At 55.3% G+C, this 15,655-nt stretch overlaps 3 protein-coding genes across 4 annotated transcripts; 2 read left to right on the top strand and 1 right to left on the bottom strand.

Moving 5' to 3' along the window:
- Nucleotides 1-24: 24 nt before the first annotated feature.
- On the top strand, nucleotides 25-5,701 carry Coro1b (coronin 1B). 2 transcript variants are annotated; one of them, XM_059263442.1, is made up of 11 exons: nucleotides 25-134; nucleotides 787-989; nucleotides 1,349-1,471; nucleotides 1,570-1,699; nucleotides 1,885-2,066; nucleotides 2,152-2,271; nucleotides 2,860-2,964; nucleotides 3,047-3,192; nucleotides 3,959-4,016; nucleotides 4,895-5,158; nucleotides 5,267-5,701. In XM_059263442.1, exons 2-11 carry the CDS (start codon nucleotides 789-791, stop codon nucleotides 5,390-5,392), a joined length of 1,455 nt encoding a protein of 484 aa, XP_059119425.1. In that variant the 5' UTR covers nucleotides 25-134; nucleotides 787-788; the 3' UTR covers nucleotides 5,393-5,701. The 2 variants fall into 2 exon arrangements, with proteins under 2 accessions (XP_059119425.1, XP_059119434.1); XM_059263451.1 differs by having other exon boundaries at nucleotides 30-127.
- Nucleotides 5,702-6,753: 1,052 nt separating this feature from the next.
- Nucleotides 6,754-8,907, top strand: Ptprcap (protein tyrosine phosphatase receptor type C associated protein). The gene is made up of 2 exons (XM_059263431.1): nucleotides 6,754-6,991; nucleotides 8,093-8,907. Exons 1-2 carry the CDS (start codon nucleotides 6,989-6,991, stop codon nucleotides 8,699-8,701), a joined length of 612 nt encoding a protein of 203 aa, XP_059119414.1. The 5' UTR covers nucleotides 6,754-6,988; the 3' UTR covers nucleotides 8,702-8,907.
- An 80-nt stretch (nucleotides 8,908-8,987) lies between these two features.
- Rps6kb2 (ribosomal protein S6 kinase B2) lies at nucleotides 8,988-15,655 on the bottom strand. Its single transcript, XM_059263418.1, has 15 exons — nucleotides 15,480-15,655; nucleotides 15,144-15,184; nucleotides 14,926-15,046; nucleotides 14,609-14,677; nucleotides 12,963-13,110; nucleotides 11,594-11,651; nucleotides 11,419-11,519; nucleotides 11,192-11,282; nucleotides 11,019-11,109; nucleotides 10,796-10,903; nucleotides 10,212-10,274; nucleotides 10,024-10,101; nucleotides 9,827-9,934; nucleotides 9,623-9,735; nucleotides 8,988-9,412 (listed from the first exon to the last, which is right to left on the bottom strand). Exons 1-15 carry the CDS (start codon nucleotides 15,555-15,557, stop codon nucleotides 9,223-9,225), a joined length of 1,458 nt encoding a protein of 485 aa, XP_059119401.1. The 5' UTR covers nucleotides 15,558-15,655; the 3' UTR covers nucleotides 8,988-9,222.

Raw genomic sequence — 15,655 nt, 5'->3', positions numbered from 1 at the left:
CGCGTGACCTGCCCCGCCCCCGCCCCACTCCTCTGTCACTTCCTGATTCCCGCTTCCTGCTTCCCAGAGGCCGGGATCCGGAGCCGCCCGAGGTCGCCGCCGCAGTCCCCGGCGCCCCTGGCGAGCGGTGAGCGGTGAGCGATGAGAGCTGCAGGGCCGAAATAGGGGCGCAGATGTGGGCCTGGGGCGGGGGGCGTGATCCCGAAGAGCGCGTTCCCTCCGCGGCGCCCCACCCTCATTCCCAAACCCTCCCCCCCAAGTCGCCCATCTCTCCTTTCCTGGGCAGGAATCTTTGGAAGTTGGGTCCCTGGTTCTCCTTGGACCGTGCTCCGAGGCCACTTTGAGGACCTGGCAGCATCCTCGCGACCCCTGTTCTGCCAGGGTCCCTAGGCCAGACTTCCTGCACTCTTTGCATTTTGCCAGGGACCCAGTTGAGGCCTAGTAGGAAGACCAAGCCCCTTTTGCTGCCTCTTCTTTCTTCCCATCACCCAGCCTCCAAACTCCTGTCATGTAAAGCTGCTTGGAACCAATTGGGACCTACAGAAGATCTAAGCTCTGTCTTCCTTTCAGCAGCACACACACACACACACACACACACACACACACACACACCCCAGAGCCACGGACGGGCTTGGGGGAGAAGAGTCTGTTGGTCTTCACCTACAAACCCATTCTGTAACTGGGGAACCTGGAACTTCCAGTGTCATCGTGACCAATTCCTTGGTGGCATGGCTCTGTGTGTCTCTTTGGAGGGCCAGAGCTGATCCAGGTGTCTCTGCCCTGCAGACATGTCCTTCCGAAAAGTGGTACGACAGAGCAAATTCCGGCATGTGTTCGGACAGACAGTCAAGAATGACCAGTGCTATGAGGACATTCGAGTGTCCCGGGTGACCTGGGACAGTACTTTCTGCGCGGTCAACCCCAAGTTCCTGGCGGTGATAGTGGAAGCCAGTGGTGGGGGTGCATTTATGGTGCTCCCTCTAAGCAAGGTGGGCCTCCGTGGGTCAGGGTACAGAGGGGGAATGAGGACATGCTGGCCACACCTGTGGGCAGGGCAATTTGTGCCATTTCTTGGCCCATGGCTACGGCTGGACAAGTCATAATCCAGATTTACTGCCCAGAAGGTGTTGGTGCAAGTAGAAGAAGTGTTTATTGCACCAAGTCTGGATAGGAGGCTGCAGGCATTTCCTGCACAGACTCACATCTGGGCCGCCAGGAACCAGGGCAGTCACGTCACCGTAGTGACGTGACCAGGGTAGTAACTTACACCGTGGAGAGGTCACAGATGCTGGGAGGAATGGGCACCGGGGCTTTTGGTTCTCCTCTGACTGCACCTTAATGTCTACAGACAGGCCGTATTGACAAGGCCTACCCGACAGTGTGTGGGCACACGGGACCTGTTCTGGACATTGACTGGTGTCCCCACAATGATGAAGTCATTGCCAGTGGCTCAGAGGACTGCACAGTCATGGTGAGCCTAGGACGCAAATGAGGGTCTCGGGGTGTGGCTGACGGATGCTGGCAGCCAGCGGGGCAGGCCTGAGCCCGTCCTCCCTCTCCGCACCGCAGGTATGGCAGATTCCAGAGAATGGGCTGACCTCCCCTCTGACTGAACCAGTGGTGGTGCTTGAGGGGCACACCAAGCGTGTGGGCATCATCACCTGGCACCCCACAGCCCGGAACGTGCTTCTCAGTGCAGGTCTCCACCGCTCCCTGCCCCTTTGTACCCTCTCACAGGCCGAGCTAACAGATGGGGAAACTGAGACCTACAAAGAGGGAGACTCAGTTTCGTGCCAGAGGAGCGGGCAGAGTGGGGCTAGTGGGCTGATGGCCCCACAGCTGCGTGCCTGGGCCTGGCAGAGCTGATGGTCGCTTGCCCACCAGGTTGTGACAATGTGGTGCTCATCTGGAATGTGGGCACTGCCGAGGAGCTGTACCGCCTAGACAGCCTGCACCCTGACCTCATCTACAACGTGAGCTGGAATCGCAATGGGAGCCTCTTCTGCTCAGCTTGCAAGGACAAGAGTGTCCGCATCATCGATCCCAGGCGGGGCACCCTGGTGGCAGTAGGTATCCCCGGAGGGCAAGGATGGCAGTGTATAGGCTGAGGGTCTTCATCTGCACTGCACTGACTACCTGTCCATCCTACAGGAGCGGGAGAAGGCTCATGAAGGGGCCCGGCCCATGCGGGCCATCTTTCTGGCCGATGGCAAGGTGTTCACCACCGGTTTCAGCCGCATGAGTGAAAGGCAACTGGCACTCTGGGACCCAGTGAGTGATGTAGCCAGCCTAAGGCAGGCAGGCAGGCTTGAGACCTGGGCCTCACCCTAGGATCCTCCTCCTGGGCCAGGCAGACAGAGATCAGCATGGAGGAGAAGCCTGCACTGCTTAGATCCTCAGCCTGGCCCTTGAGACTTCAGGACCTTCCCAGCCCCTCCCTTCCCCGTCTCCAGCTCTCTGGCTCTCCCTGACACTCCTCCAGTGCCTCGCACATTCTTCTCTCTGCTTGCACAAACCATAAAGGTACCCTCCTCCTGGGAGCCCCCAGTCCCTGCCCTGCTTGCTACGTACGCTCCATCTCTCAGCAAAGTGAACTCCCAGGCCCCTTTGAGGCCTGGGCTGGTACCGTCTGGCCCCTCGGCCTTCCTGTAACCAGACTTTCTCAGCACTTGCCTATCTGTTTGGGAATAGCCTTAAGACCTGGAGAAGGCTGGGAAAGTGGGACCTGGTAATGGAGAAAGCCATTAGCATGTTGGGGAGTGTTGCTGCCTGCTGCTGTGTGAGACTGGCTGAGGCCAGTCCTGGAGTGTTTGGAATGAGAAGATTCTGATTTGGCCCAATTGTCCCCCATGTGCTTAGGAAAACCTTGAGGAACCCATGGCCCTGCAGGAGCTGGATTCAAGCAATGGGGCTCTGCTGCCCTTCTATGACCCAGACACCAGTGTGGTCTATGTCTGTGGCAAGGTAAGGCTTGGTGGGGTAACAGACTGGGGCTGAGAGGCAGGGAAGGGGTCTGGTCAAGTGCTGAACTTCCTTACTCCCACAGGGTGACTCCAGCATCCGGTACTTTGAGATCACAAATGAGCCCCCCTACATCCACTTCCTGAATACATTCACCAGCAAAGAACCCCAGAGGGGTATGGGTAGCATGCCTAAGAGGGGCTTGGAGGTCAGCAAGTGTGAAATTGCCCGGTAAGAAGGTCCTCTGAAGCAGCTGTCTATAGGCAGAGTTTATTTGAGGACCCAGCCAGGATGGAGGGTGGGGGGATCAGGCTGAGCAAGGCCAGGTCATCAGCATCCACAGTAAGAGTTCAGATTGTGGAGGCTAAATTGGGCATGGTGCCATGTACCTGTTACCCCAACATTTGGGAGTTAGAAGGACTGCAAGTACAGAGGCCAGCCTGGGCCACATAGTAAGTTCAAGGTCAGTCTGAGCTGTATAGCAAGACCTTGTCTCAAACAAAAACCAAGGAAAGGGCTGGCGATGTTGCTCAGTTGGTGGAGTGCCTAACACAAAGCCCAGGGCTCCGCCACAGCCCTGTAACACAGAATCCGGCACATCCCTGTAATTTACTCAGGAGGTGGAGCTGGGAGAAGTGTATAGTCATCTTTAGCTCTATAATGAGTTCAAAAAATAAAGGGAATAGCACAGGATTAAAGAATCCCAGATTCTTGCAGAGGCAGGCTGATCTCCATGAGTTTGAAGCAAGGATGGTCTACATAGTGAGTTTCAGACTTCTAAGGCTACACAATGAGATCCTGTCTCCAGAAAAAGAAAAAAGAAAAGAAAAATCACAATCACAAAGTTGCCTAGGGTCACTCTAGAGGAACCCTTGAGATAGGGAGGCCACAAGCACAAGTCACGTACGTGGGGTCTCAGGCCAGCATGTGGAAATGTCCAGGTGAGGAAGCTAGAGAGCTGTTGGGGATTCCACCATGGCTCTCCTCCCTTTTCCAGGTTCTACAAGCTGCATGAGCGCAAGTGTGAGCCCATAGTCATGACTGTGCCAAGAAAGGTGAGGCTGCTGTGACCCGTCCACCCACTCTTCCCTCGCACAAGGGCCACACCAGGGCAATGGGAGAGGCCGGTAAATGAGGTGGAGGGATGACACAGGGTAAGCTGAGGCCCTGCGGTGACAGAGGCCAGGCACATAAGAGCAGGGTGCCAGGGAGAGAGGGCCTCCCATAGGAGGAAGGACCAACAGTTGGTTTGGGATGGTGCTCTGTGGGGGATGGGGCTAGAAGGACAGGGGCCCTGGCCATGAATCTCACTGGGAGGGGCCTGGCCACATACGGCTTGGCCCCAGATGCCCAGCCAGGAGCCTGGAACACATTCCCACTGTCCTCCAGTTGCTGTTCACAGACGTAGTGTGCCAGGCATGCCCTGGAACAAAGCCCACAGTCCATCTGAGGGGCACAGATGTGGCTCACAGGATTCACAAAGCCATATAACTGGCCCTTGTGGTCTGCTGGAAAGGGTGCCAGCAAGGGTTACGCCAGGAAGACCAGGCAAGACTTCAGTGGGAACATTCAAAAAGAAAGTGAAAAGGGGAATTTCAACTCGGAAGGTCCCTGGGGATCAGGCCTTTGGAGGATGGGTTGATAAGAGTACAGGTCAGGCAGGGCGGTGGTGGTGCACACCTTTAATCCCAGCACTCGGGAGGCAGAGGCAGGCGGATCTCTGTGAGTTTGAGGCCAGCCTGGTCTACAGACTGAGTTCCAGGACAGCCAGAGCTACACAGAGAAACCCTGACTCAAAAAAAACAAAAAAAAAAACAAGCAAACCAAAGAGTGTAAGTCAGGAGGATGTGGAGGATGCAGCCACTCAGAGACCAGATGTGAGACCCCTGGTAGGGCCCTCAACTGATTCTGACCTCCTCTACCTGGTGCGCAGTCTGACCTCTTCCAGGATGATCTGTACCCTGATACAGCCGGACCTGAGGCTGCTCTTGAGGCAGAGGATTGGGTGAGCGGGCAGGATGCTGATCCGATCCTGATCTCACTACGGGAAGCCTATGTGCCCAGTAAACAGCGGGACCTGAAGGTCAGCCGGCGAAATGTGCTCTCGGACAGCCGGCCTGCCAGTTCCAGCCGCCCTGGACCCTCCACAGCTACCACCATTACTGATGTTCCCAGTGGCATCTTTGCCGGGGCTGGTGTATGTGTCCTACATATTTGGGGGTGCTGCCCAGTTGGCTGGGCCTCAGGCCACTACCATAGGGGTGAGTTGTGGTTGGTGGCCTCTGACCTCCATATGTCCTTGCAGGAATCTGGGAAACTGGAAGAGGTAATGAAAGAGCTTCGGGCGCTTCGGGTGCTGGTCAAGGAACAGGGGGAGCGTATCAGCCGCCTGGAGGAGCAGCTGGGCCGCATGGAGAATGGGGATACATAGGACCACCGGGGACCTGCTCCCGACACTGCTTCCCCCTCCTCCTCCACCCCTCCTCACCTAGCTTCTGTGGCCAGGCCGCACCAGTTTGTGCTCAGTGCCTCTTGGGCAGGTCGTGACCAGTTTGCACCTCTCCACAGCCTGGGGCCCGGGTGGGAAGCACCACCCGGCTTTTGGAAGATTTTTGTACCAAGGCAAACTCCCAAGTACTTCAAGGGACCATCTTCTCAACCTGCCCAGCCCACTGCCCCCTCCTCAGAGAAAGCAGAGATGGTTCTATATTTTCATTCTAAATAAAATGCTCTTTCTAAAGCCAGGTTTGACCTGCTGCCGTGGAGGGTCAGGGGGTGGGATGCTACCAGGAAGGGAAGCTGCAAACTGTGGGAAGTAGCCCCTGCGTACCTGAATTTCACCATGCAGAGAAACTGAGGCAAAAAAGCTAGGGACGGGTGTGAGGGATGGGTTAGTAGATAAAATGACTCGCTAAGCAAGCCTGATGGCCTGAATTCGATCCCTGGAACCCACAGTAGAGAGGTAGCTAACCCCCTTCTATGCCCACACGTGCACACAGTTGGCTTTTGTTTGAGACATGTTCCTTGGGTGTAGCCCTGGCCATTCTGGAACTCACTCTAGACCAAGGTGGCCTGGAACTCAGAGATTCACTTGCCTCCAAAGTGCTGGGATTAAAGGCGTGCTCCACCACTGCCTGGCTTAGTTTTTTGTGTTTTGGTTTTTGGAGACAAGGTTTGTCTGTGTAACAGCTCTGGCTTGTCCTGGAATTTGCTTTGTAGACCAGGCTGGCCTTGAGCTCAGAGATCTGCTTGCCTCTGCCTCTTTTTTTTTTCTTTTTGGTTTTTCGAGACAGGGTTTCTCTGTGTAGCTTTGAGCCTTTTTCCTGGAACTCACTTGGTAGCCCAGGCTGGCCTCGAACTCACAGAGATCCGCCTGGCTCTGCCTCCCGAGTGCTGGGATTAAAGGCGTGCGCCACCACTGCTCGGCCTCTTTTTTTTTTTTTTTAATATATTTTATTTCTATGTGCATTTGTGTTTTTGCCATGGGTGTTGGGGTCCCCTGAAACTGGAGTTACAGACAGATGTGAGCTGCCATGTGGGTGCTGGGAATTGAACTCTGGGTCCTCCGGAAGAGTCAGCGCTCTTAACCCCTGAGCCATCTCTCCAGCCCTTGTTTTGTTTTTTAAAGGCTAGCCAGGTACACACCTTTTAGAACCAGCATTCCAGAGATAGAAACAGGAGGATCTCCTTGAGTTCCAAGCCAGCCAGAGCTCCATAGTGCGTAGGTGGATATCCTGCTTTGAGTTAGGTGCACACTTCCTCTCTTTGGAGCTGTGGTCACAGATCCTGTGGCCACAACCTCACCTAGAGAGGCCTGGGAAGATTTGGTGTGGGTCTGGGTGATCCTGAGAGGCCGAGACCCCATAAGGGTCCTGTGATAGGCAAGAGTGGGTGGGGTGTTTCTGGCAGGAAACGGAAGTGCCAGTAACTTCTACACTAGTTAGTACACTTGAGAGCACCGGGGCTCACTTCTCACTCAACACAGCCGGAGTCAGAGGTGGGTGCCTACGCAAAGGCCATCGGATCAATGGTAAGCTGTGGAGCCCTCTGGGTTCTTGGGGCACAGTGGGCTGGAGATGGATTATTGAGGTTTCAGGAGCTAAGGAAGGGTCCCGTCACAAGAGACCTGGGGTAGCAAGGCCCAGGACTAACATGAGGTGAAAGCTAGCCTTCACCTCAGAGCTGGGCTCTCTGGAATTCAGGGCAGGTCCTGCAGCACCTCACTCTGGTCTAGCCTTACTCTAAGACCCTCGGGGTAATCCCTCATCTGTCCCTTCATGAGCTGAGTTTGGGTGTAACTCCTTCCCTTCCGTGGAGCCTGGTGTGCTAGGGGAGGCTTGTACCCAGCACCCCTCCCCCACCCTGCTACCACACCCCCCACCTGCTCTGTTCCAACCGCAGGCTTCCTCTGATAGCTACACATGCTACCCCAAACTGAGTCGTGGCCCAGCATGCCTGAGGCCCTCCAGGGCAGAATGGGGAGCTGAACGGAAACCCTGCAGTTGGGGCAGCCCCGTGGTTGGGAGGAGGGGCTTCAAAGACCCCCATCCTAGGAGCAGCCATCCTCTGATTGGTCTAGATATTTCCATCATGGCCTCCAGAGAACCACCTGCCTCTCACGCCTTCAGCTCCCTCCACTGCCCAGGCAACGCCCATGGGCATCTGTGCCACCATGGTTCTGGGTGCTGCCACTCCTCCAACCCCATCATCCAGGAGCTTATTCTGGTGGGAAAGGCAACAGAATAGGTAATAGGTTTTTCTTCACTGGGATTTGGTGGGAAAAGAGTAAGTCAGGGACCTGAGTCAGACCAGGTAGTAGGGAGGTCTGGTAGGGACTCATCAGCAAGGCCTAGGCCATGGCAAGCAGGTAGCCTTGAGGCTGAGAGCGCACAGCATCTGAACAGAGGGCCAGCCAGTGCACAGGCCTCAGGCGGCGGCAGGCCAGGGGCAATGAGAAGTGGATTACGGGGTTGAGTTGAAGTGATCTCAGTAGGGCAAGGCCTTGACCAAATAAGGGTTGGGGACTTTCTGCTTGACTGTCCCTGTTTTGCCTGAGGCAACTAAGGACCGTGTCAGAGATGAGAGATGGCTGGGCTCATGGGTAACAACTCCTCCCTACTGTCTCCCACAGGCTCTGCCTGGTCCCCTCCGATGGAGGGTGCTGTTGGCCCTGCCAGGGGCCTTGGCCTCGGGGGTGGGCACAGAGGACGGTGCGGGCTCCAGCGCTGTCACCATCGTCCTGCTGTTCCTGCTCCTACTGCTGCTTGTCACTGCCCTGGCCTTGGCCTGGCGCCGCCTCAGCCGGGTCTCAGGGGGCTACTACCACCCAGCTCGCCTGGGTGCTGCGGTGTGGGGCCACACCCGCCGCCTGCTCTGGGCCAGCCCTGCAGGCCGCTGGCTCCGGGCCCGCACTGAGCTGGGATCCCCAGAGGAACCAGAGCAGCAAGAGGACGAACAGGATGCCGAAGAGGATTTCATGATGGACGGTGGCCCCGAGGAAGCTGGTCCCCAGGAAGAGGAGCAGCGGTGTGAGGCAGGAGCTCAAACAAAGCAGGGCCCAGAAGCACAGGACACAGACAGTGAAGGGGGCCTGGACCTCAGCTCTCAAGTTCCTGTGGGCTCAGGCAGCAGCGCTGAGGCCCTTCTGAGTGACCTGCATGCCTTTTCAGGCAGTGCAGCCTGGGATGCAGACAGTGCCAGGAAGGCAGGGGGCCAGGGCCTCCATGTCACCGCACTGTAGGAGCCAGCTTGTGGTCCTGTCCCTGCCCCAGCCCCTGACTATCTCTCTTCCCATGTTGTCCCGATGAAACACAAGCTGCCCCGGACCTTCATCATCCCATCCTCACCTGCAGCTTCTCAGACTGCCACCCGACCAGTTTCCCAGAGTGTGCCCCTCCACACACACACACCGGGCAGACACTGAAAATAAAACTTCTCAAGTCCTGAGAGCTGTAGTCCTTTAGCGTCCCCTCCTCTCCCTAAACGGGCCATTCTTGTGTCCTAGAGTCCACCGAAAGCTACTCTGCCATGATTCAGTCCTTTAATTCCTTCTATAAGGACACGGTGAAGTCCCCTCTGATGGAATGGGCACTAGGAACCGCTGCCAGTGGCTGCAGGCTGCAGCCTTCCATGTACATGATTGTAGGGCTCAACCACCCCGCAAAAGATACTGTCCTCTCCCAAATCTAGCCAGCGTGGAGGCAGCCAGGTTCTCACAGGCGGCAGGGACCAGCGTCAGCGCTGCCCTCTTGCTCTAGTCTCTTAGCGCCCTGGGCGCCCGCGGCCCTTCTTGGATTTCTTGGTCCCTGAGGGGGGCCGGATGGGAAGAGGGGCAGTGCTTGTGGGTGGTGGTGGTGACGGTGGTGGCAGGAGTGGAGGCAGAGATGGCTCCATGGGCTCTGGCGGGCCAAGGCTGGGCCGGAACCCCTCAAAGGGAGAGAACTTGAGGGGGCTGCAGGAGAAACCAAGGCAGAGTGAGAGCCGCCTAAGCTTAGGATACTGGCAGTAGGTCCACAAACTGCCACTTTAGCAGCCCCTGTTAGAGATGTACAGGGGTCCCATGGGCTAGCCCTATAGAAGAGCTTGGCCAGAGTAGGCCAAAGGTACTGGTCTGTGCTAGAGAGCCCCTCCCCAGCCACATGCCTGCCCTCTCCCTGGGTACCTGATGGGGGTGCGGGGACTGCTGTTAAGACGCCTGGGGGACCGCAGCTTGGGCTGGAAAGAGAAGCCCTCCTTGATGCTGTCCAGGACAGAAGGTGCCACGTATGTGAAGCCCTGTGGGGAAAGGCCAGGGCAGGCGATGCTTAGCATTTCCAGCCCCTAGCTATAACCCCTGCTCTGGTCCCCATCAGCCCCAGGCCCTCACCAGGAAGGCTTGGTTGGCGCTCTCGCTGAGGGCTGTGTCGTCAGGACTATCTACCGGCGTCTGCCGTGTGAAGCGTGTATCAAACTGACTCACATCCTCTTCTGACTGCTGTGGGAAGATCCATGTGTCGAGTTAGGGGGATCCAAAGTGCAGGGTCTCCACCTGCCACAGGGCCAAAAGGACCCTCAGACACTCACCAGACTCGGCCTGAAGGGAGGGTCCACACGGCGGGCCAAGAGGTCATCCCAATTGATGTGCCGGAAGAAGGGGTGCCTCTGAGGGTAGAGGGTGCCCAGGAACATGTCAGTGATTCACCTTGCCTAGCTCCCTGCTGTAGCCCACTTCATTCTCGGGCCCCAACTCCTTATGATAATCCCAGACTCACCTGCACCTCAGCAGCATCTCCTGGGCCACCCCCAATCCGTTGAACAGGATTCCGCTTCAGAAACTGCAGAAGCAGAGAAAAGCTGAGGGCAGGGAGCAATTGATGGTATGTGCCCAGCCTCCAGAACGCGGAGAAGGCAAGCAGAAACTAGGTATAGGCTCTGGAATACGGGCTGTGCCCACTGAATCCTCAATACTTTCAGAGCTTGGCTGAGTGCCCTCTTCATGAAGCCTTGGCAAGCTCCTGCTCATGGCCATCTCTTTAGAGGGCTTAGGATCGATGTGACTCTCCTCCCCGCTTAAGAGGCTGGTGCCGGCATTTCTGATGGAACAGGGCTAGTTCACAAGAATACCCTGCTGCTGAAGACACAGACCCAGGACTGCTCAGGCTCTCAGAGACCAGGCCTGAACTCAGGGTCTCGAACCCCAAAGCTAGCATTCCTATCATTCCCAAAGGCAAACTGCACAGGATGGGGGGCCTGGCCTTCCCCGGGGCCTAGGGACAGTCAAGCATATGTACAGAATTGCTGACAAGGCTTAGGGGAAAGAGATGGGAGCCTGTCCCTGGACAAGAGGGAGCCCCACCTTTTTGGCAAGATCCCGAGCATCCGGGGTGAGGTAGGGGGGCAGCACCAGCTTCCCTTTCATGATTTTATCCATGGTTTTCTTTCGGTTCTCTGCGGTGAAGGGCGGCTGGAAGAGGCAGAAGGTGAGAGCAGCCTAGGGGGTCTTCCCACCCAGTCCTGCCCCAGCCTGGAAGGGGGGGTTCTCCCCAACACCCACCCTCCTCCCAAGGAGCTGGACTTGCCGATCCAGTGAGCATGTCGTACATCAGGGCCCCCAGGCTCCACCAGTCCACTGCCCGGTTGTGGCCACTGCGCACTAGAATCTCTGGGGCCCTGGGAGGCAGGTGAACTGTCAGTAAGGGCAGGGCCTCTCTGGTTAGTCTCTCAGACCCAGGACCAGCCAGGCGCTACTTACATGTACTCAATGGTGCCACAGAAGGTGTGAGTGATAGCACCCTCATGAATGGACTCTTTGCAGAGTCCAAAGTCTGTCAGTTTGATGTGGCCTGAGGAAGATTGTTAAAAGGGATGACATGGGATGAAATATGGCCTAGATCTACTTGTGGGCTCCTCAGTCCTGCCCTGCAGACCCACCAAGACAGGGGATGTGTGTGTATGCACGCATGCACACAACATGCTCACCCTGGCTGTTGAGCATGATGTTCTCAGGCTTGAGATCCCGGTAGATGATGCCTTGGGAATGGAGATGGCCCAGGGCCAGTGTGATCTCAGCCAGGTAGAAGCTGCAGAGACAGGACAAGGTAAAGGCAGGGCAAAGGTGGGGTGAAGGCAAGGACAAGCACCCCCAGAGACCCACCAGGCTGTGTCTTCCAAGAAGATGCCTTCTCGCTCAAGATGTGTGAAGAGCTCACCACCTGCGACACAAAGCACATGAGCAGCCGTGGACTCAGACCCGCCCGTTGGTGTCAGTTTCTTCTAGAGAAAAATGGGACTTGTAGATCCCACCCTACCTGCCTCCCAGAGCTGCCGTGGGGACTCAATTCAATCAGCAAACATCTACCGTCGCCTACTCACTCGGTGCCTGGCCCTGTGCTGGGTGAAGCTGGGGCAGAGTTGAGGAGACCCAGCCATTGCCCTCAGGATGCTCAGTCTAATGGGGAGACAGACATGCGCACACTGCTCTAGGATTCCAGGTAAGAGCTCTAAGAACTTCACCACAGAGCCTCGTGGTAGAGGCCATAGGAAGCTAATCTCAACACAATGATGGAAAAAGGGCAGTGAAGGTGTGGCTTTCAGGGTGTTGGTAGAGTGAAGAGGGATACCGAGCATGCACGTAGAAGCTTGTAGGGCTCAGCAAGTACTGGCGAAGCAGGTAGAAAGCGTGGGCCTCAGTCACCCCTGGTAAGCAGTGGCGTGACCAAAAAGGCCAAGGCTTTGTTTGGGTAGTTAGAGAAGCATGCTCTAGGAAGATGACGTTTGCAATCAGTGGAGCACATACAAGAAGCCAGGTGAGCTAGACCCTCAAAGCTAGTTTAGAAACAGACCTGCCGGGTGTGGTGGCACACGCTTTTAATCCCAGACAGGGGCAGGGGGTGTCTTTGAGTTCTGTGTGGTAAGTTCCAGGCCAGCCAGTGCTATATAGTGAGACCCTGTCTCAAAAAGACAAAACAAGTAGGTGTAGTGGCACATGTTTTTAACTCCAGCACTCAGCACGCAGAGACAGGCATATCTCCCGAGTTTGAGGATCTGAATTCAAGGTGAATCTCCTGAGTTCAGGGCCAGCATGGTCTACATAGTGAGTTCCAGGCAGGCCAGGGCTACACATAAGCAGACCCTGTCTCAAAAAAACCAAAAAATTAAAAAAATAGATCTTATAGAAACAGTAACTATTCATGAGACTTCCAAGATGCAGTTAGATAGGGACCTGACTGGGTGTCTGGCACACAGGGAACAGGCAGAAAAGGTAGCAAAACTGGATGAAATTTCCCTCTGGACATCAACACAAACTCCCAGCAGCCCCACACACCCCACAAACACTAGGCACTGGATGGATGTTTGCTGAATGAATGAACAAATGAAGGGACAGACAGATGGACATGGCCAGGCATGGTGTGTGAGCCTCCTAGCCGTCCTCCACAACCGTCTCTCTTAGAACTCCCTAGTTCCCCCGCGTTTCCCAGGCTGGCCCCCTGCCACCCACTACTCAGCCTAGCCCACACACCTACCACTGAGGCACTCCAGGATGAGGTAGAGTTTGCCACCTGTCTGGAAAGCGTAGGCCAGTTCCACAATGAAGGGATGCTTCACGGATTCTAGAATGTTCCGCTCAGCCCGGGTATGTGCTGTGTCCTTGGCATTGCGTACAATCTTGGCCTAGAGATACAGGAGTGGCTTAGAAGGTGAGGTACCCAGAGTGCTTTCCTTTTCGCTCTGTGGTTTGATTGTCTTGTAGACTGTTCAACCCTAATATTCAACCATGCAAAAGGGGAGCTAGCGTTCTAGTAAGTACAAGAATACAAGTCAAGACTCTTGTTTGTTTGTTTGTTTGTTTGTTTTGTTTTGTTTTCCGAGACGGTTTCTCTGTGTAGCTTTGGTGCTTATCTATCCTGGACCTATCCTGGATCTCACTCTGTTGACCAGGCTGGCCTCGAACTCACAGAGATCCCCTGCCTCTGCCTCTCAAGTGCTGGAATTAAAGGCATGTGCCACTACCACCCAGCTAAGTCATGACTCTTGTTTCAAAAATAAATTGAAACACAACTTGGTCATATAAACATCTAGACTCTAGGTCTGTGTAGACCATGGACACCCAGCGATATCATGATCTTCCAATCAGTAACCAACCCACAGAATCAGGGTGCCAATGGTGGAACATGATCACAATGAGACCTTTTTCTAGAGGCCTCTCCAGTTGCCCTCCACAAGACCTGGTCAGGACAAAGATGATTGGAGGACTGGGAACAAGACTCAGAAGTTGAAAGTGCATGCTATGCAAGCATGGAGATCTGAGTTCAAATCCCCAAGTACCCATATAAAAAGCCAAGGATGGCTGCGAGTGTATGTGTGTGCCTGTAACCTCAGCATTGTGGGAGGTGGAGAGAGAAGGATCACTAGGGCTTCCTGGCCACCAGTGAGAGACCCTGTCACATAAGATAAGAAAATGATAAAGTAGGGAACCCTATACTCTCCTCTGGCCTCGATACATGTATAAATCACCTGATGCCCGCCCCCAGTTAGTTTAAGATGATTAGACTTTGTGAAAGATCCTTAGTTAGTTATAGTCTGCCCCCCACCCCCTGCCCCGCACCACATCTGTCTTTTTCTTGCTTCTCAGCCATGACCCTTCTGCCATCTTTTGTCACTTGAATTTCTCTGCAATTCTGCTGCTGTGAGCAGTAAACCTTTACAGGAACTGGTTTATCCTCTCAGTTTCTCAACCCTGACACTTTGTTATTCAAGACAAGGTATCATTATGTAGCCCAGGCTGTCCTAGAACAACTCAGATCCTCTTCCTGCTTCATCCCTTCAAGACTACAGGTGTATCCTACCCAAATCAGCTGAACTTGACACTACTGACACACTAAGCCTGACGACTCCTTGTTGTGGGTTCCTGTTTATCTGCACCTCTGCCTTCTAGTCATTGGTTGTCAACAGCACTCCCCCAACTAGTCCTGACAATCAAAACTTCCCATGTCCCCTAGCAGGCAAGTTGCCTTAAGAACTACTACGAAACAGTATATGTGACAGGAGACACTAAGCTAGCAAGTGCCAGGACAGGGACTGTCTCCGTCATATTCACAGCTGTCTTTCCTGACACAGGTTGCTGGGGGTGGTAGCTACTCAATATTTGCTGGCTGAGCAAATGACTCACCTTTCTCAAGACTTTCATGGCATATATTTTGCCCAAGTTGGTGCCTTGCACTTTTCTCACCTGGAACACCTGTAGGGCAGGGGAGACAGGATCAACTTTCCTCACCCATCCTATTTTCAAGGAGCCCCACCCTAAAGCTCTAGAACTGGGACCAAAAGGCCTAAGCTCAGCTCAAGGGTGGAGCAGTAAAGATCTCTATCAGATTTTGAGAGGATCTGCCCTTCCCTCCCTCAGGTTTCCAGCCTTTTGGGTGTGAGGGATGGTATGCTGCCTCAGGCTACAGCTGAGGTCACCACAAGGGGAAGGGGTGCTAGTACCTTGCCATAGCCCCCCTTGCCCAGCACACTCAGAAGCTCAAAGCAGTGGGGGCCGATGCGTTCAGGGCTCAGGTTCACGCTGCTCTCTGTCAGCTCCACCTCCTCATAGTGTCCCACCGTCCTAAAGACACAGTAAGTTAATGAGGGCAAGGTTCTAGTGTACCCCAAGTCCCATCCCCTACTCCGTGCCCCCATCCCCCAGAAAGACCCTCACTCACTCCAGGCCAGCAGCCCTCAACTCGCCAAGGGGACACACCTCCTGTGAGAAACCGAGGGGTAAGAACCATGGGAGGTGCCAGAATATCTCCTCCCAACCCAGACTGAACTGCTTGTCCCATGGGCAAGGACTAAGGAGAGGAGAGAGCAGGGACGGGGAAAGGTTGGGGAAATGAGACCAAGGATAGAAAAGGGAAGGTCCGGTCCAGGGGCTGGGAATGGATCTGGGAAGAATCGGGGTTTGTAGGGGTCAGAGCCCACTCAGAGTAGGGAGTGCCGTGCCTTTGGTTAACCGGCTGGGCTCCCGGGTCCAATCGCGCCCGGCGGGAAACACTCACCGCAGGGCTGAACTCTGGTTCGCCCTCGCCCTCGCTGCCTTCCTCGGTCTCCAAGTCTATATCAAACACGGCGGCCATAGCTCCGCCGGCCCCGCGGGCCCCTTGGCCCGGACCAGGCGGAGCTCTGACTGACAGTCCCAGGCTTGGGATCTGCGTTATCTCTCCGCGACGGCAGC

This window comes from Peromyscus eremicus, chromosome 1 (genome assembly GCF_949786415.1).
Source record: "Peromyscus eremicus chromosome 1, PerEre_H2_v1, whole genome shotgun sequence".
NCBI classification, from domain to species: Eukaryota; Metazoa; Chordata; class Mammalia; order Rodentia; family Cricetidae; genus Peromyscus; species Peromyscus eremicus.
The sequence above is the reverse complement of the archived record's forward strand: the minus strand, read 5'-3'. Positions and strand labels throughout refer to the sequence as shown.

Excerpts from the sequence above, each read along its gene's own strand:
- Coro1b (XM_059263442.1), top strand. The coding sequence starts at position 789 with ATGTCCTTCCGAAAAGTGGTACGACAGAGCAAATTCCGGCATGTGTTC. Across the intron at positions 2,965-3,046 it reads TGGTCTATGTCTGTGGCAAG|GGTGACTCCAGCATCCGGTA; the intron begins GTAAGGCTTGGT and ends TTACTCCCACAG. Across the intron at positions 3,193-3,958 it reads AGCAAGTGTGAAATTGCCCG|GTTCTACAAGCTGCATGAGC; the intron begins GTAAGAAGGTCC and ends TCCCTTTTCCAG.
- Rps6kb2 (XM_059263418.1), bottom strand. The coding sequence starts at position 15,557 with ATGGCCGCCGTGTTTGATATAGACTTGGAGACCGAGGAAGGCAGCGAG. Across the intron at positions 11,110-11,191 it reads TGTGGCACCATTGAGTACAT|GGCCCCAGAGATTCTAGTGC; the intron begins GTAAGTAGCGCC and ends CCTGCCTCCCAG. Across the intron at positions 9,413-9,622 it reads AGTCCCCGCACCCCCATCAG|CCCCCTCAAGTTCTCTCCCT; the intron begins GTACCCAGGGAG and ends TTTCTCCTGCAG.